This window comes from Oreochromis niloticus, linkage group LG14 (genome assembly GCF_001858045.2).
Source record: "Oreochromis niloticus isolate F11D_XX linkage group LG14, O_niloticus_UMD_NMBU, whole genome shotgun sequence".
Taxonomy (NCBI): domain Eukaryota; kingdom Metazoa; phylum Chordata; class Actinopteri; order Cichliformes; family Cichlidae; genus Oreochromis; species Oreochromis niloticus.
The window spans coordinates 34289541-34310686 of record NC_031979.2 but is presented as its reverse complement, the minus strand read 5'-3'; the positions used below and the strand labels follow the sequence as shown (position 1 = coordinate 34310686).

At 41.2% G+C, this 21146-nt stretch overlaps 1 protein-coding gene across 2 annotated transcripts in view; it reads right to left on the bottom strand.

Annotated features, from left to right (window-relative positions):
- nova2 (NOVA alternative splicing regulator 2) overlaps window positions 1-21146 on the bottom strand; it is an 88923-nt gene that overhangs the window by 14605 nt on the left and 53172 nt on the right. For both annotated transcript variants that reach the window (XM_005461108.4, XM_003456376.5), the window contains one exon: window positions 16092-16258. In XM_005461108.4, the coding sequence (XP_005461165.1) occupies window positions 16092-16258 (167 nt within the window). The remainder of the gene's footprint in view (window positions 1-16091; window positions 16259-21146) is intronic.

The following is a 21146-nucleotide window of genomic DNA, read 5'->3' as shown; positions in this document are numbered from 1 at the left end:
ATTCAGTTTATTGCAAGGACATTATGCAGTTAGCTATGAAGTGTTCTGTTTCCACTTTTTCAGGGACGAGTGATTGAAGTGATTCATGTTCATTTTGGAAAACAAGCTTACTTGTGCTGCCTTATATACACTGTTGGTTGTTCATATCGGTGGTAAGTGCAAAATGACATTAACACTCAAAAAGATAAAATTATCCATTATCTGTTTGTTTTTGCCCTCAGTTTAGTGGTGGATAATCAACAATAACACTTTTGTATGAAAAGGTTTACACGAGGGCTGTCTGCCACAAACAGATCTGATGTCTGCAGGGAGCTAAAGTCTGAATGAACTGCGTATATGAAGGGTTCACTGCTGCTCCACTGACGCAGGCAGTGAGTGACGCATCCCACTCTGCCGCAGCGCTGACCTCCATGCACAATAAAAGCGTCACTTTGCTGACTGGGAAAAGACCAGAGGAAAGTGTGAGACTCGTGTCAGCATTCAACAGCAATAACGGAAAAAGCCCTCGGCTGCAACTTGTTGCAATATGTGATCCTTTTTGTGCACACAAGACAACAGAAATAGAAACAAACAACCTGCAGCAGATGTTGTGGACTTCTGCTGCACATCAGCCACCTAGCAAATAAATGAATGCCCTGCCTGCACTGCTATCTGTGATCTGTCTGAGTGAGAAAAACGCTTATAAGTGGAGAAAGAGAGATGTTAGGTGGGAGAAATGGGAGGACAACGAGCGGAAAACATCACAGAGTTGGCATTGATGAAGACCAGGGGAGTAAAATAAGAGAAAGAAATGGCGGAAGGGGATTATTGATTCAACAACCTGAGATAAAACATTAGCAGAGCCACAATTTTTGGGGTTTCTGCCTTTCCATGTAGAGCACGATGGGACAAAAAGAGCAGAAGACAAGGTAAAGAAGAATGTAAAGGCCATTTCACTTTCCCTGTCTCACACTTCTCCTTTACCCCCCAGCCCCCATTTGCTGCAGTTTTAAGCCGCGCAACATTGTGTGGAGGCAGCCTCGATTACAGAGGCTTGCTGCCACGCCGAATCGCGTGTGCTCTGCACTGCAGCTTTCTGTCAGGCGGGAGATGAATTTACATAGAAATAGAAAATTAGTGAGAAGCATGAAGGAGGGAGCCGATAACAAGAGCAAATTCAAACCTGCAGACGGCGTCACATTTTTGCTTCTCACTGCTTCAACTTGAATATTAGCAAATTATCTTTTGCCTGACCGTGTTTGTTTGTGAGACGTTTCTTTGGGATTAACAGGTGTGATTTTTTTTTTCTTTTGTCGGTTCGTCATTCCTCTCAGGCGGACTGGAAATTTGTAGCTAGTTTCTATTGATTAGCAAGCTGTTACGGCGAGGCACAACACAGCGATGCTCCTTCAACATGTCTCTTAGCGTCCTGCTGCTAACGGAGGCTTCGCTACAATCTGCCGTCCTGTGTAGATTCAGGAGAAGAGCAAAGTGCTAACAAAGTGTGAACACTGCTGAGGCAGAGCGATTTTAAGGATTCCTTCTTTACACAATATAGCTTTAATACTATAAAGCACTGAAAGAGAATGGGGGTGAAATCATTCATGAAATATTTTCCTTTATTGATTTGAATAATATTATAGTGAAGTCACAATAAATGTACTGTGCTATCATAGCGTTTTATGTGCTTTATGTTGTTGTTGCATCATGCACCCACTCACACCCACTCACACACACATCACTGGTGACTGAGCTGCAATATAAGGTGCTGGCCTGCCATTCGGAGCGTCAGCGTCTTCCCTGTGGACACTTCAACATGTGGTGCGTCTGGGGACAGAACTGCCGCATTTAGTAGAAAACCTGCTCTACCACCTGAGCCACAGCAGCCCGTGATACAAAATAATCAACCTGATCTGTAGTACAGCGCACCCAACTGTTCTACATTTAATAACTCACGCACCTCATTCATTTGGAGAGAAGTTAAGTGCTTTGGTTATGTCACAACAGATAATCTACAAACTCTCAGAGGTCACACAAATGTGTGCAGTTTTCAGTATTTGTTATTTTTTAATGACTGAAAGCATTTTGAAATTATAATGTGTCGTAATTCAGTCCAGATGTGCGTGTGATGGAAAATGATGAAAGTTTGAAAAACATTAGAAAGGCTAAACATGCAGGGATACTGTGCACAACTCATGAAGATCTCACAAACCTTGAATAGGAATTTAAATCTTTTTTTGTTTTGTTTTTGTTTACTAATAACTGATTGTCATTGACAATGAAGGCCTTCCTAAATGTCTCTTAAATGAGCCCTTGGGCAATCTTTTCACATGCGTTTAGACATTATGTTTAACAGTATTTACTTGGCTGCCGTTTGGTCAAACTGTTTATGGTAACCATGATTTAAAATTTTCCTTCAGTCTAATCCAGGGATGTCAAACTCATTTTAGTTCATTAACCACATCCAGCCCAATTTGATATAAAAGGGAGCTCGACAAAATGCAAACCATAACATGATAAGCTATTGCAAGTACATTCTGAGCATGAAAGAAGAAAGTTTAAGGAATCACCCATTTACAAAACTGATGATTCACAGCCTGCAAAATCTTGAGAAAAACAAGCACAATTTTAACAATATGCCTAAGTTTTTCCACATTGACTCAGTTCACTGTCATTACAAAGAAATGCTACTGTTGTAAATCAAAGAAGCACCCTGGCGCTGCGCCTTGGCTACGCCATCCTCCTTCGGTGTGGTATGGCAGGCCGTGGGTAATGTCTTTTTCAGTAAGACGGCTATTAGAGATGATTCTGGAGCCTCTGGTTAGGGCGAGATTAACAAATGCACGCGTGATGCGATCCTTTCTTAACAAGATGCAGGAAAAATCTTCATGGTGTAAAATACTGTCAAAACTCTGCAAACACTCATTCTAATCTGAACAGATGATTATGCTAATATCCACTGCTAATAAGTAACAGTCAAATTTTGGATGTAAACATTTGTACAGATATCCTCTAAGCTGCCAAAGATTTGTGAAAAATTAGAAAAAATAAAATAAGATACCACTTTTTGGCACTGCCTTAGATTTCATACAGCGGTCTAACCGTACATCCAAAATGTTCCAGGACGGGTCTGTTCAAGGGCAACGTTCTCCGGATGGTTGCTTTGCAGTGAGCAGATGAACCGGGTGGGGGTGAAAGTAAAGATGACGGATAAAATAATTAAGCGACAACCAGCAGGAGAACTGCAGAGAGGAAGAAGCTGAAAAGATTTTACTCATGAGTTCTTTCATCCTCTGCACTCTGCACTGTAACATTCACACACACACATCCACAGAGTGTCGGTGTAGAAGTGGGAGGATAAACAGTGGTGTACAGTGATGTCTGCATCCCTCCTGGTGCTACCGATCACATCTACCATCTTTATATCCGACTGATTCTCTGCTAATGAGGCTCTAGATTCGTCTCCACTCCTCCTCCGCTTGCTTCACTTTCTTTTCTCGCATTTATTTCTTTCCATATTGTTGAGGTTTTTTCCCTTTTAAGGTTTCACAAATGTTAAAACATCTGTCAGTCCCTTAAAGCTGCGTAGCTGTGTACTTTTTGCGTCTTTCCTTATGTTGTGCTGTACTGTTGTAATTTTTCACTGTTCATTTCTTTCAATTTTCTGTGTTCAGTAAAGCAAAGCTCTTCCTCCAAGGTCAAACACAACTCACTCCCACACACACACACACACACACACACAGTTTTAATATGAAATCATCAACTTTATCCTGCTTTTATTTAGCTGACGCTGTTGCTTTGACTCGCTCCAATGACCGACTCAGCCAGGCATCCTCCTACCTACCCACAATCCCATGCTCCCAGCACCTTTCTGCAGAGCTGCCACAAAGAAGATTATGTGACAGTTGGCAGCACGCAGGCAATCTCTCCTACAGTGACAACTCTTTCATTATTTCCCCCGTTAGCCGCTCAGGTTTAAAGCTTTTTGTTAAGGTTTCAGTTTTTTCTACGTTTTCTGATCTCAGGTGTCTCCCGTTTTCATTTGATTTTTTTCCCCTTCTCTTTGAACAGTTTTATACTTGCTGGGAGAAACTTTCTTCCACAGAGCAGAGGAGGGTCTGGCTTCTATCCAGCTGCTGACAAGAACGTCCTACGGCTGCAGGTGCTGGGCTGAGGTCAAAGGTCAAAATCAATCTCCTGCTCGTGAATACACTCATGCAAAGGAGCAGGGATGCGAAGTGTCGACTTCAGCAGGGATGCCGGCTTAACAGATAAGTTCAAATCGATATTGGGATGATTGGATTCAGGAACAACTTGGAGCACGTTCAGAGTCTGACTGTCAAATAAAAAGTTCAATTATCACAGTTTCAAAACAAAAACACGAGAGATGTTTGGGTATTTTTCTGGAAGTGATTAGTTTGTCACACTGGAACAAATCCCAACTCGACAAGTCAGAGACATTAATTACTCTCCTTGATTTCCTTCTACCAGATCTGTTCTAGTAAGACCAGTAAGATTTTTCTTAAGCTCAAAATGTAGCTTTATTCGTCACATACACAATCATACAGAGTACAACATGCAGTAAAATGTGTTGTGTCCGAGCTGCAGACAGAGCCGCGCCATTCCAGGGCTTGGTTTTTAGCAAGGGAGGGGGGCTTACTGGATACTTGATGGGAATTGAACTTGCAACTCCGACTCCAAAGGTGTGTAGTCTTACTACTACAAAGAGAATAACCCCTCGAGTACAGCTGTACTTTCATCATCTGCTTCATGCTTTTAAGCAATAAACTCCAATAAACCTTATACATTACTCACTGGACGTTCAGTGGATATCTGTTACAGGAAATAAGTCTCCAACCTAATGTACAAATAACCAAATAACTGTACAATTAAAAATAAATTATAAAGTAGAAGACATAGAAGAAAACACTAAACTGAATCCTTCAGTATTTTGTATCTGCTGATGTTGCAGAAAACATCAGTGGTGAATGACACTGACTGAAGGGCTCGCAAACATTTGCCATTTAATATATGGACAAATAATTACCAAGATCTGTCATAAAACATATTATATTGCTGTGATTATATCCAGAAGGAACCTTTGTAGCTACTAGGTGCTTTAATAAATCTGTTAAAATGTAGAAGATTAATGAAACGTTGACACAGCATAATTAAACGCCCTACAAAGATGTTCTTGCTCGCTGCGATATGGTCGACTTGTCTCCACGTCCTTGTGTTTAAGCAGGAAGGCTGAAGGAGACAAACGCTTTGCTTTGCTTCATCAATCAAAACGTGTCACTTCACTTTGTGTATCAACAAATGTGTGTACGTATTTGTTTTTTGTCTCGCATAGACAAGTAAAAGTGATAAGCTAACAGGGGTGCCGGGATCACCGAAGCATAACGATCCGACAGAGCGATGCTTCATTTCACGAGCAAACTTAAGACACATGTACGCACACACACACTGCACGTTGCAGTAGCTTGTTAGGGTTTGACCTTGATGTGCAGACATATTAACACGCAGCTTTTACGGCCAGCTGCCTTTCTCGAGTCATTCCCTCCTGTGTGTGTTCAAATTTCATGAAACACTAAATCTGCAAAATGGTTTCCCTGGAATCTCCTGAGATGGAAGAGGCTCCTGTTCCCATTCTGATTAGCCAAAACAAAGCCCGTGCAAGTTTATTTAGAAAAATCAGGGTTGTATTGTTTATTTGAGACTTTTACTTGTGCACCAACACAACTCAGGGAACAAAAAAATCAACTGAGGATTAAGAAACATCTAATAGCACGCCTGCTTTTCACATGTACATTTATCCAAATCCCTGCAAGAATTCACTTGCATTCATCCCGTCTGTTTACTTCTGACTGATAATATCCAAATGCCATTTATGAATGCAACACAACCTCTACCTGATTTTAGCATCCTGTTCCTTATTAAAATTTAGGATTGTCAATTTTTGAGACGCCACACCGGTAATGATGACATTGTGGTACAAACGTTGTTTTGCAGTCACAAGCAGTATCGTCAGTGGACGCTAACATGAACACACACACACACACACACACACGGCTGCTCACACACATCATCATGCACCGATTCACAGTGTCATCCATATCTATGTGAGAAAAACAATGACAGGCAAGCACACACAAACAAAACAAAACACGCATGTTCTGAGCGATCTCCCGTGAGCGCACAAAAACGCAAAGTGAGCGGACGGCGAACAACTGTTGAGGCTGCTGCAGTTTGAACTTTGAAGTCTTAAGCAGGGGACTTTAGTTTAATCTGCCTCCTACTGATCCACAGGCTTAGTCACCTCTCTCCCTGTGTCATCCCTCTTTTTCCACCGCTCTCACCGTCTTTCTTCTTTCATTCTCTGGCTCGCCCAGGAGCACAGAAACCCCCTTGGAGGTTAAAAATAACAGAATGACAGAAGAGCTGGGCTACAATGACCGACAGCAAGAGAACATGATGTTAACTTGGACGCATATACAGATCAGACTCCTATACATACCCACGCACATGAATTTAGATGATGTGGTATACGAGCTATAACTTTAAAAGAGCTCAGGTCTTGTTCTTGCTCCATGACGAGGGTTTCTCTGCCATCACAAGTGCGAGTGCAGAGGGAATATGAGCGCAACATGAAATTACATTACATTTTCTTGCTTTTAGAAAAATAAAGCTGCTTCAAGGACATTAAGCATTTTTGGGGGTTAGTTTTAAGCATCATTTTTTCTTTATTCGCCGAAACCCACTGCATGTTAGGTCACCAAATTGAAAATATTTCCATTTGCTTACATTTAAATGCAACACGTTCAAAAACGTAGATACAAAATGTACCGATGTGGTCTTTTTAATTTGTTTTTAAGCTTTTCGGGTGGGTGTCATGACAAGGGAGCTTTTGACTTATTTCAGGGGATTTAAAGGGAGTGTCTGAGCAGCAGGAGGATTATTCCTGGCTGTCATCCTGTCCTTCAAAACAGGTATAATGCAGAATTACTGATGTGCAATTTTAGTCATAAAACAGATGCTGCAAAATCCAAAGCATCCACACTGTGTGCTGTTATTCTTTTGCATTAATAAAACAAAACCGTCTAGTTAAGTTTTTCGTATATTTCAAAATGTTTTATTTAATTCTAGCACACGAGTTTGCAACATGCTCTCCACCTGTGTTATTTTTTCTAAAAGTATGATATTTCTAAAGTTCATGTTAGAGAATTAAAGCCTCTTGTTTACATTTTGGATGCGTCTTGATCACAGATAAACAATAAAAACACCAACCTGATCAATAATAAAGATTTGGCTGCAGTCATCTATCGCTGAACAGAAAGTGAGCTAAACCTAACTGAACAGAATCTGAATAAGATGGTTTTATGCATTCAGGAATCATTAGACATGAGGAATGGTAAGTTTGCAAATATTCATTAAATCCCCCTCAGAAGCATTACAAGACCATACCCAGAGATATTTTTTATCCTCCTCCACACAATAGACCAGCTTCAGTCTGCTGTTATATGAACCGCTTCTTGGCTGGAGGAATATTAACTCAGAAGCATATACACTCAGAGAGGCCGTTAACTTGCTACACTGAAGATGAAGAAGAAGGATTAACTGCAACTACTTACAGATAATGCAGAAAATGAAAAACATTGTTTTAAATGGGGAGAAACCACAAGTCTGTTTGTGTGCGGACCAATCAGATGACGAAACATGAGACGGGGAGATCAAACTCATTACGAAGCCTCCTTCTCTTCTTTTCTCCATGTGTGAGATATTTCCTTTGCAAGCACATCGCACCTTTTAAAAATCTTCATCTTTCTTTTTTTAATCAATTCACACACATATGTCTGAGGAATGAATGACATCACACCCTAACTTGATAATTCTCTGTCTGTGTGTGGTCTACACCGTGAAGTACAATGTGAATTTCGAGCTGAGATAATAAAACGCAGACAATCATCTGTCTTTGGAGCAGACAAGCGAGACAGAAAAACAGAGACTGCGCCTGTAATCTCGCTGACTCGGCAGCGAGGCAGACGTTGCAGATTACAGGACTGACGGGAGAAAAAAAACGGATAAATTGTTATGTAAGAAAGCAAATCGCAGAGTGTAAAATCCTGTGTAAAACATCTGCACCTTGAATTTTGACTGAATTTATCCCTAAACTAAAGCAATGACAGATATTTTTACAGCCTACATGAATACATCAAGTGCCTCTTATCTGGGACACCTACATCGATCCCCGACTTACTGCAGTGGAGGGTTTTGGGGAGCCTGGATTTAAACATCTCTGAAATGAAACCTAGGAACCAACTCACCTCGCCAAGTGGTTTGTTCCTGACGTCTGAAATAACCAATGAAAAAGTCTGTTTAACACGAGTAACTTTTAACCGTAAATCTTCAATTTGCTTCTCTTTGTTTTCTCTTTTTGTCTTTGTTTAATCACAAAGTCATAGTCTGGTTAAAAATAGAACCTTTAACAATGTTAAACATATCTAAATGTAATGGAAGCAGCATATATTCATATGCACTTATTCACACAGCCACTAGAGGCTGCTTAACTTTGAAATGCACCTATGAAAAGTAACAACAACTTGCACAAATGACCTTCAAGTTCATTTTCAAGGGTGGGGCCGTCACTAATAACCGTGGGATAAAAGCTGATGAGGTAAATCACGTCCAGTACAAAATACTGGGTTGGGTTCCACTAACTGGCCGGGTTGAGTTCCTAAGCTAAACAATTCCACAAAAATGAAACCATTTGGTTTGTTAACAGAGGAATTAACAATAGATTCAGGTAAAACCTCAATGGCTAAAAATTAATCTTATTTAAAGTTAATTGACAAAATAAGAATGTGATCTTGTGGAGCAGAAGTCTGTTTACGATCACTTTATGATCACAATGCTTTTGTCATTCATGGTAGCCAACAGAGTGGTCAGCCTTTTGTGATGAAATGATCGGCCGATCCTATAAAATCCCGGGTGCATTCATTCACTGATCAGCAGCAACAACACAGAACTTTTCCTGACTGTTGGCGTGTTTGACTCATCGTTTGGCTGAAGCTGAATTATTCCTTTCTTGCCAACTAAGCTGCGAGTCTTACACTCCACCTCTATCATCTGACTCAAAGTGAGCCAGGGGCCTTCCATGTTTTCCTCGCATTCACAGCACACTTCCTGTGCAGGCCAGCAATAACAGGAAGTAGGAAACAGGTGTTCGCGAAGGAGGTGAGAGATCAGAGGAAATGACCAAACAAAGTGGCTGCTGGGAAACACTGGAGCTGATGCGAGTAGAGGCATGTGCGTGTGTGTCTGTTCACTCTTTAGCGCTGCTGTTATTACAGCATAACAATGTTAAAAGGCTGCTGCTGTTTTCAGTCTGAATAAAGGCCAGCTTGGTCTGAAAATAGCCCCAGAAAAATACCACAACAAAACCACAGACCATTTGCAGATGATCTCACAGGGGACACAGCTCCGACATGGCTGCTTATATCTATACAGCATAATGCAACAGTAACAGGAGAGAGGGCATGCTTTACTGGCCATATGAAGTAGGTGGTGCTTTACTACATCGCCCACAAACACAGTCTGGGGAGTCTCCAGGGTGCTTTGCCTTTAAACATTCACTGATGTTTACGTTCGTCTGCACAGGAAGGCTTTTGCGTTAAGAGTGAATCAATAATGCGCATGAGGAGGTAACTGCTGGTAATCTTAAACGTCATCTCCCACAAGTTATAATTTTAGCAAATCAACAAAATGTGAGAGACTGTTAGAACCACATTGTGAGAGGAGAAAATAGCACAAACACACCCGAGCTGTGTTGCCACCTTCACAAATCTACCTGCCTAAAAGTAACCAACATATTTAAGTGGGGATGCAATAGTGATTCTTTTAAATGGGTCATAAATAAAGTATTTATTATGGCTTGCTTCAACCCTTAACTGGATACGTGGTTAAGAAAATGGATGGATGGGTGGGTGGATGGGTAAATTCTAATCCCTTGCAGACTCCACAGACCTGTAGTTGTTATGATATTACTTTCTACTCTGCTTGGAGGGCACATTACATAAATGCTCAGTGGATCTGAGCGTTTATATAATGCTCGGATCATATTTTCCTTCTGGGCAATATCCCTGCACAGATTATCACACACTGTCCTTATGATCTTTTACAGATGAACTGCCCTTGTAGCAGAGAGAGGACACATGCATATGGCCTTTCATTTAGATCACTGTGATCTAAGCCCATCCATCTTACAGCTCTAAGTCTAACACTAAACTTACAGTTGCATAAAACGGAAGATTATGCATTTTGATACATAAGAATGATAAAATTAATCAAGTGGATAAATTAAGCTACCCGACCAGTACTGTGTCTCAGCTCAGATACTTCAATTAATACTCCTCCATGTGGTAGACTACATACAATATACCTACTTGCTAGTGTGGTAGCTGAATTTTGACAGAGTAATGATGTTTTAAATCTAAGACAGCAAACTGTGTTTGCTAGTAATGAATACTGCAGCATTTGACTGTAGCTGTGATGCTAGCTAGCTACTTTAGTTTCACAACATGACAACTTGTCAAGCGTCTGAGCAATTCGTCTTCACTCAAGATATAAACATGAACACTGAACAATTCTTCAACACTCTTAGATTTAATGCCTGATATAATTCTGCCATCGTCACCAACGTGTGGCTAGCATCAGTGACAGAATGCTAGCTAAAAGCATGGCTTCCTCCTACTAGCTTAAAAATTGATTGATGCTACCCCCCTTCTGCACAGAAACCACTCAGGAGTGTATAATTCCCAAACACTTAACTGTTTGGGAATTATGTGCACATGCATATGGATGTGCTTCATGTAGCTATACTTTTCACTGTTAATGCACTTTATGCAATGAAAATAGCAAGTGGGAGTGTGGAAGTGTGATTGGAGATACAGCACATTAAGGCAGAGGAGCTAATCTCCTAACTGTGTTGTACTGGGAGGAAATAGTTGCTTATGACTTAAACTTTTGTTTTTAAAATAGGAGAAATGTCATTTATTTTGCTTAATGGATCAACAGATTCACAATAATGAGATTACAGAAAAAGCTAAAAATGTAATCTATGAAACTCCAACTTTATCTAAAGAGATATATTTTCTAATTGGATTAAAGTAAAAAATCTCACTTGTTTAATATTTGTGCATCAACATATGTGAGTGATTTTTGAGGGCACTCACAATCTATGACTATTTAAAGTTGGATCAACACTGTCCATCGTAACATTAGCGCGTGCCACAGTGTGAAGAGGGGCATGGTGGTGTTTTACAAGAGTTGGAGGTGTAAACAAAAGCAAGCAATGAATAATAAAGGTAATGAAATCCTTCAATAAATTCTCTTCATCTGTACATCACTTCAGACCTCATTAAAAGAATTCACCCAGCTCATAAATCACTTCCTCCCTGGTCTGTCGTCCCGTCATGCGGCCTTGAAGTGCGGTGTGTTGTCTGTCGGTGTTCTTGTTGCTCTGTTTTTCTTTCTATCAGCAGCTGCTTCTTCCACTGAAGCTCTCTGTCACTCTGCAGCTGTCGGCTAACAAGAGTTCAGATCTGCTTCCAGCTTTCAGTCACCCACTCAGCCAGTCAGGCTAGCATTTTTGGCTCTGTTTGTCTTCTCCCTTTCTCGATCTATCTTTATGTCATCTCCTTTCACACTTTTTTTGTTTTCCCTCTTTGACCCAGTCTTTTGTTCCGACATTTTTCCTCCTTTCCTCCCACAGACACCCTTCGGATATCTCAAATTCTCACGCTGCTCCCCTCTTTTTTCTGTGCCAGCCAGTCCTATGGGGTCAAACAGTAAATGCCAACAGCAAATGCCACAACAGCCGCGGCCTCGACAAGAAGAAGGAGAAGAGGACATTTTATCCAAAACCAGAATAGTCGACACAATCGGACCGCACTACACGGGGCGCCAAGTCATCTTTCAGAGGCACATGTGTATAAGTGTGTGTTTGTAAATGAGATCCATTCAGCAGGTCAAAGTGAGTTTGTCTACAATGGTTTGGACAAGCGTTTGCACAATGACAGCCACGCTTTTAAAATGCTGTGAGGATCTACCAAGAGGTCTCATCTTACTAAGGACAACATTGCATTTGTGTGTATTTATGTATGGCTGTGTAGTGTAGTGTGTTTGGTTACTCATCCCTGACAAACTATCTTCCACGTTACATTTATGAGTATTTTTCTTAGATTTTTTTCAGTTTTAAAGACAGAAACTAAGATACACTGTTCAACTTTTGTTTGATTTATACACCACATGTAATCCTCCCAATTATCTGGACTTGAGACCAGCAGTGATACTACACTAGCTTGTGATCGCACCTGTAAGCCACGAGGTAGAACACGAAACCTTTTGCTTGTTAGACAAATGTTTTTACGCTTACATTATAGAAACACATGCATGTTTTAGATAACAGTGTGTGTCCTCTTCATTTTTATTATAGAGTTATAGGATAGCAACATAGACATACCAGATATCCCTGAGGGGTTAATGTGTAAAATGTGCAAAATTTCAATAGCGTAGGAGTTATCGTGTTTGCCTAACACACAAAAGATCCCCAGTTTGCAGCCAGGAGGAAACACAACCCCCAACATTGTGCCGTGGGGATCACAAGCTAGTGTAATCCCACTGCTGCTGCCAATCCTGGATAAATGGGAGATTTGTGTCAGGAAGGGTGTCTGGTGAAAAAGGACTGTGCCAAACCAGAAGTTTTATTAACCTCACAGAAAAATCGTAATTAGCCGAACAAGAAAATTACCAGAACTAAATCGTAGCACAGACAAAAGCAAAAGTTGAGAAAACTGAAACAGCCAATGCAACCAAGTTGCTCACATGTTATGAGTTTTCTCAACTTTTTCTTTATTTACAGTGAGTATCCGGCATGGCCGAAAAGGCTATTTTAGTGAGGGTGTTCTCCTTCTATGTGTGAGAACATGTCTTTTATCTGTGCATTGTCAAATGCTGCCCAAGTCCATTTAGTTGCCTCTCTAACATGGTATAAATAGCCTAAAGAGCAACAGGGGGATTCGCCTTCTATTATAAGTGTCTAAATATCAACAGCTATTAGCCTGCCTGTCTCCCTTTGGCTGCTCATATCATCCAAAATAGCATTACCCAGCTGTCGGTCAGCCTCCGGCTCAGGCTCATGATGCACAAGCGGCAAATTCGACATATACACTAACTGTATACGGAGGGGAAGAAGGACACTTCAGTTAAATAAATAATTCAGATTGGAAACTGGAAGCAGCTAACCTTGGTCAGTCCAATAGTAACAAAACCGCCTACAATCTGTGCAAAAACTGAAGTGGAGAAATTATAATTTGCCATTTCTCACCCAATAACTTCCCTGGAGCCTGCAATGGTTGCCTGGCCACGGAAACCTGAGTTTGGTGTGGAAAAACTTAACAGGCTGTAAGACCATCTGTCAGTTTCCTGAACTGCTGCACCGACTACAAGCCGAGTCTTATCGGCCAGCGTCAGTGGCTCGCTCACTTATGCTCTCCTAACTGAATGGGATGCTTAGGAAGGAGATAGGTACCGTGACCCACGGGTGGCGCATACTTTCGGACATATAATATGCCTTTCCAGCACTACATATGTTAAAATGATGAAATTAACTTTTCAGACGCAGGGAAACAAAACACCAGATGTGCTAATGCGCTTCAGCATCGTTATCTGCATGCAGCAGCTTTTAAAACGCAGCAGCCTTTTTGAACAATTTGCCCGTTTGAGTTCAACTCTGCTGGGTATGTGTGGGCTCGAGAATTCTCTGTATGAGTGTGTGTGTACCCAGAATTGATTAATTATGCATAAAACTCTCTTTATAACGGCACCTCAGAATTGTGCACTCTGCGAAAACACCATCTCTGAGGGCTTTGTTGTGTGTCTGTGTGTATAAAAGTCTGATAACTGTAATTATTCAAAACTATAAAGGCGTAGCGCTGCTTCCCCTCCCCAGCCCCCAAATTCTGCTCATGACAGAGGATGAGAAATCGCAAACAGCGAGGGAAAATGTACGCAACTCTAATGCAACACCCAGACTGAGAGCAGAAGAAGAAGAAAAATAGAAAGTTCTGGCACAAAAATACTTTTTCACTCTGCAGCACACATAATACACTTCGATTAGTTTTTTTAAATGTGTGGTTGCTTTAACAGCCTTTTAAGTATAGTTTACACTTTTTAGTGTCTAGTGCATTGTGTGTGTGTGTGTGTGTGTGTGTGTGCGTGTGTGAGTGCCAACAGGCATGGCTGAATGCACTGTCTGACAAGCCTGAAGAGTCAATAGATGGAAACAATGCCAGACTTGACTAATCAATGAGACCAATCATGAAGAGAGAATGATGATAATCACTTAAACAGATTGGGATCATAATCAATGTGGCCACCCTAATTGTCCTCCATTACACAGCTGGTATTGGCACTCACATTTAGTTGTGCGATCGGCAGTGGACGGAGTCTGTGCGAAGCACTGAACTCAGAGTTTCTGGGCAAACAACAACTTAGTGAAATGGTGACACTTGTGCTGCTTCTGACTATTGAGTGCTGTTCCAGACAATATAGTGTGGGGCGATAACAGCAGTGTATGTGCTAAAACCACAGTCCTGCTTTTAATGCATTAACCTAATAATCAGCCGCGATGTGTTTGATGAAGACTGATGCATTGTGATCAAAAGTTATATTAGAAATGTCTTCTCATATCTGGATTTCGGTGAATGGACAGTTTCTTCTTACCGTCTCAAATAAAGTTAAAGCCTTTGATGCATCTCTGTACCACCAAATGCAATATTCCTACCACTACCAAAGTCCAGGGGTTTAAAATCTGTATGGACAGAAGCACTGAGCTACCTATGCATTACACCTAGAGAAGCTGCTTGGTCATGGAAACCCATGCCACGAAGCTCCTGGCGCACAGTTTTTGTGCTGATGTTAATGCCAGAGGAGATTTGGAGCTCTGCAGTTACTGATTCAGCAGAGCACTGGTGACGTTTCTGCACTTGATCAATCCACTCTGTAACGTTAAGTGGTTTACTACTTTGTGGCCGACTTGCTGTGGCTCATATATGCTTCCACTTTGCAATAACACCACTTACAATTAATCGCAGAATATTTAGGTGGGAAGGAATTTCACACTGATTTCACATTGATTGCTGCAAGGTGGCATCATATGAAAATGCCATGTGCAAATTCAGTGAGCTCATTAGGATGACCCATTCTTTCACACATGTTTGTAAAGGTAGCATGCATAGCTAGGTGCTTGGTTTTATATACCTGTGTCAAACTGGAAACATCTAGATTTAAAGATTGCACCCGGTACTTTTTTTTCTTTTGCCAACTAATATTCTAAAAATATAACAACACACACAGTGAGAGCTAAGAACCCGAAATTACTCAGTAAGATTAGCTATAAGTCATGTTCACACTGTATGTATATGTGTGTGTGTGTGTGTGTGTGTGTGTGTGTGTGTGTGTGAGAGAGAGAGAGAGAGAGAGTGATCTGGACACTCGCTCACACTTCCTCCCTTAGCGGGAAGTCATTTCCTGTTGGGATGATTATTTAGGGATTTGGCATAGTCAGCATGTGTGTGTGTGTGTGTGTGTGTGTGTGCGCGTCGTGGGCAGGCCTGCAGTTCATGTCACGTGTTCGTGTTCATGTCCCATAAACTGTAGCCTGTTATATGTTTGCATATTGCAACGAATCTCATCTAATTCACTCTCTTTTTGATCCTTCCACCTTTTTATAAATATTTCCTTCTAATCTTACCTTCTCTGCTCCCTCGCTCTCTCCCTTCCTCCCTTGTGTGCGTACATATCTGTATTGCCATCATTGTTTTCCCTCATGTTGTGCCTCATTCAACTTTACTCAGGCAGAAAATCATAGCCCATACACAGAAACACACACAGTTCGGCATTCCAGAGAAAACCAAGGAAACCACTTTGTCTCCTCCCTACCTTACACACCCAGCCGCCTCACACAAACACAACTAATAAACAGTTATTTAAAACAAGAATTCATGAACATTAGTATTTTATTGGCTTTCCTTGCATCCTATAATGAGACTGACCTGTTTGACTCGGTCCGGGTTGACGGTGGTCTGCGGCTGCAGGATGCTCACCGGCTCTGTCTTCTGGGTGCTCTGAGGCATCTCCCTCACCTTCTCAGCGATGAAGTCATGGACACCATTCAGTGCCTCCACAGTCCCCTGGATCAGACACACACGCTCTGTTGTGCCTACACAAACACACACAAACACACACACAGATGGGTCAGTGTGTGAGCTTAAACTGGTGGCTACTGGTATCGTGATTATCATTTCAAGCAAAGAAAGATAAATAATAATCATCACTCGTCACGATATGAAACCATTCAGTTGAGTACTTTTAATCTCTTGAGTACTTTTATGAATCAGCGTGTTGTGCAAGCCTGTAAAGCAGGGTGGCAGCAGCACACCACAGCTGAGCGCTACTGCAAAAAACATGCAGAAGAAGACGGCAATCCTTATAATTTAGTCAGCAGTTATTTCTATCAATGTGACGCTTTTTTTCAAAAATGTGATTCCTATATTTACAAGATCTTTTTGAAATTATGACTGACTGTATCCCAGCTTTCTTCTCAGCATTTCAAAAAGGTTTCTGCAGCTTGGTGGGAAAGCACAGAGAGCAGGTAGAGGTTTGATGTAACACAGCTCTCTCAGTTTAACTTGAACGTTCAGAATTTTCTGTTTTCATCTTTTTTTCTTTATGCTGCTGAATGGAAATAAAACCAGCCATGGCACATGCTTCTATTCAAAAAATAACAACTGTGAGATAAGAAAAGATAGCAGGAAACTGTAATGATCCCCACTGGGAAATAACACTGCAGCAGCGGGAAATAGCAACAAAGAGAGAGGGGGTGAAAACACAGAACTATCAAGAAATAGAACAAAAGATCGAAGTGGAGAAAAATGAACTTTGTGTAGGTGCTGTTTAAAAAAACAACAACAGAAAACCTAATTACAAACTTGTAATTACACAAATAACAAATGAAAGTATTGATTTAATACATTGTGCGTTTGTATAATTGCCAGGGAGAGAGAAAGCTGTTCGGAGTCAAAGCTGATTAGCTGCAGTGTCCACGAAAGCTAGTAAAACATGATATTCTTCACCTCACAGAAAACATCAGGGTTCATATTTCCTCTCTCCTTCTTCTGAACATATCGGCATCACTCAGTTTATGTCTGTTTCCAGGATTTCGTCCAATCAGGAAATTAATCCCCAGGGCACAAGAAAAAAATCAAACATGCTGTAATAATTTCCAAGCTTCTGCTTCAACGTGTACACCACGTGTGTGTGTGCATTAAAACTGTGCATCGGCTCCAAATAAGCTGGACAAAGTACATCACGCAAAGCTGTGGATGCACGGGGGATTCGCCCTCCACTACTTCAGCAGGAGAAGAAAATCAAAATGCAATCAGTTTGCTACCTCGTGTGAAAGTTTTAGCTTCAGTTTAATGAGGTTTGCATCTGCTAAAGATTAACTGCAGAATTTGTAATAATATACAAAAAACCCACTTAGATGGCTTTTGACAGAATCACAAAGCACATCAGTTCTGGATTAATGTCATGGACATTATTACCGTAATGCAATTTTAAAGTGTAAATTAAATTGAAAAGCCTGTACTGAATTACCTCTTCACTATATTGTTTCTTAGATGTAATAAAAGAGGAGTCAATGCGTACGATTATGATGATTAATAAGACTGGACAAAAAACACTAATTCTATATGACTTTTTCTTCTGTTTTGTAATGAAATCTGATAATATAATGCAAGCAAAAACTTTTATTAAACTGGAACTCAAGCTCCATGGGGCACAAGATGACCTCATAGCAATGTGCTGGAGGAGCAGAACAATGAAAAGCAGATAAGTTTCTGCCTAATGAAAATGCATACAATTGCTATAATACATGCTGTATGCAGAGAGAAGGGCAGACAGACACAGAGGAGAATCTAGGCCAATGCAAAGCCTCTCAGACCGGCTGTATTTTAACAACGCACTGAAACTAAATCTCTTTCTTTCTATCATTTACTATCACTCTCTCCTCTCTTTTCTACTTTTTTTGTCCTCACACACACTTCCTTCCTCACTCTCTTCCTTCATCCCTCATCAACTCATTTTATCTCCCTTTCTTTATCCCCATTTCTTCACCCTCTCTCATCTCTCTCTTTCCCCCTCCCCCCTTGAGTCCAGTACTTAGTAGGATCTGCTCTTATCTCGGCCCAGCAGCGTGTCATTTAGCTCTTCTTGTCCCTTGCCTCTCCCTGCATTGTTGGACCGTCTCGGTTTGGCCCAGCTCGGCCCTGTGTGGCAACACTGGAGAGGAGGGATTGTGGGTTTTAAACTGCTATATTTGTAGAAGGGTGTTGGGAACTGATGACATATTGCGGAAACCGAAGAGAGACTGTTTCAGTGCTTTTAGGATTTTGTTTGTAAAATTCTGCACAAGGAAACATTTTTAAAGGGTGAATATGTTAATTAGTGGACAGCCCTCAGATGAAGAGCTGCACATGCAGGATGAAGAGGTTGTGACAACTGACACTAAAAATAAAACACGCAGCACATTACGCATTTGCAGAATTTGGCTACCTGGCCGTGCCGAACCTTTGCAATGCCTGTTAGCGATACAGCGGTATTACTTCCCATTCCTATTTTTACAGTTTGGTGACAGCAGTGACAAACAGCCTCTGATGACAGCAGCTGAACGCTTCAGTTTGAGCGTGACGACAGGCCAACAAATCTCGCAAGCTAAACATTGGCAGTTCTCAGTCGTAGCCACGCGCTACCATTGTGTTGGTGAACATTTCTTTCTGCTTTTTAGTGAGTATCAGTGAGCGGAGAGACATGACCATCGGAGTGTGTGTCTGTGTGTGTACGTGTGTGACGATACTGAGGAAACTGGGCCTCGTCTCTCCCTGACAGCTGGTGCCCTCTGGGTAATCTGGACCCGTCCAATCAGAAGCAAGGATTAGCAGGCCATTGTCTTGGCATGAGTGTGCGAGTGTGGGTTTGTCTTTATGTGTAGATTGTAAATATGGGTCCATGCATGTGTGTGTGTGTGTGAGACTGTAGCAGAAAAGGCCATTCTGTCACTGGAGATCATATTGAAGCTGCCGTACAGCTGTGCTGCACCAACAAAGACCTGCTTAGTCCCATTACAAACATATTCACACAGAGATCAGTGAATATGCATTTAATACAAAACACATTGTGCTTTTCATTGCAGGCCAAGCGGATCCCAAAGCACTGCTATAATTTCTTGCACACCTTTTTTCCCAGCCTGGAATCAAGAAATAGTCCCTGAGTCATTTTTGTGTTAGCAAAATAAACTTTTTGGTTTTTGTGGGTAAATTCACACCATCAATTCAATTCAATTCAATTCAATTTTATTTATATAGCGCCAAATCACAACAAAAGTCGCCTCAAGGCGCTTTATATTGTACAGTAGATAGCACAATAATAAATACAGAGAAAAACCCAACAATCATATGACCCCCTATGAGCAAGCACTTTGGTGACAGTGGGAAGGAAAAACTCCCTTTTAACAGGAAGAAACCTCCGGCAGAACCAGGCTCAGGGAGGGGCGGCCATCTGCTGCGACCGGTTGGGGTGAGAGAAGGAAAACAGGATAAAGACATGCTGTGGAAGAGAGACAGAGATTAATAACAGATATGATTCGATGCAGAGAGGTCTATTAGCACATAGTGAGTGAGAAAGGTGACTGGAAGGGAAAAACTCAATGCATCATGGGAATCCCCGGCAGCCTACGTCTATTGCAGCATAACTAAGGGAGGATTCAGGGTCACCTGGTCCAGCCCTAACTATATGCTTTAGCAAAAAGGAAAGTTTTAAGCCTAATCTTGAAAGTAGAGATAGTGTCTGTCTCCCGAATCCAAACTGGAAGTTGGTTCCACAGAAGAGGGGCCTGAAAACTGAAGGCTCTGCCTCCCATTCTACTTTTAAATACTCTAGGAACAACAAGTAAGCCTGCAGTGCAAGAGCGAAGTGCTCTAATAGGGTGATATGGTACTACAAGGTCATTAAGATAAGATGGGGCCTGATTATTTAAGACCTTGTATGTGAGGAGCAGGATTTTGAATTCAATTCTGGATTTAACAGGAAGCCAATGAAGGGAAGCCAAAACAGGAGAAATATGCTCTCTCTTTCTAGTCCCTGTCAGTACTCTTGCTGCAGCATTTTGGATTAGCTGAAGGCTTTTCAGCGAGTTTTTAGGACTTCCTGATAATAAAGAATTACAGTAGTCCAGCCTGGAAGTAATAAATGCATGAACTAGTTTTTCAGCATCACTCTGAGACAGGATATTTCTAATTTTAGAGATGTTGCACAAATGGAAGAAAGCAGTCTTACATAGTTGTTTAATATGTGCATTGAAGGACATGTCCTGGTCAAAAATGACTCCAAGGTTTCTCACAGTGTTACTGGAGGCCAAGGTAATGCCATCCAGAGTAAGAATCTGCTTAGATACCATATTTCTAAGATTTTCAGGGCCGAGTACAATAACCTCAGTTTTATCTGAATTAAGAAGCAGAAAGTTAGCGGCCATCCAGGTCTTTATGTCTTTAAGACATTCCTGCAGTTTAACTAATTGGTGTGTGTTACCTGGCTTCATGGATAGAGCTGCGTGTCATCTGCATAGCAGTGAAAATTTATGCTATGTCTTCTAATGATGTTGCCTAGGGGAAGCATGTATAATGTAAATAGAATTGGTCCTAGCACTGAACCCTGTGGAACACCATAATTGACCTTAGTGTCTGAAGAGGACTCTCCATTTACATGTACAAATTGGAGTCTATTAGATAGATATGATACAAACCACTGCAGTGCAGTACCTGTAATACCTACAGCGTGTTCTAATCGCTCTAATAGGATATTATGGTCAACAGTATCGAATGCAGCACTGAGGTCTAGCAGGACAAGCACAGAGATGAGTCCACTGTCAGAGGCCATAAGAAGATCATTTGTAACCTTCACTAAAGCTGTTTCTGTGCTATGCTGAGCTCTGAAACCTGACTGAAACGCTTCAAATAAGCCATTCCTCTGCAGATGATCAGTTAGCTGTTTGA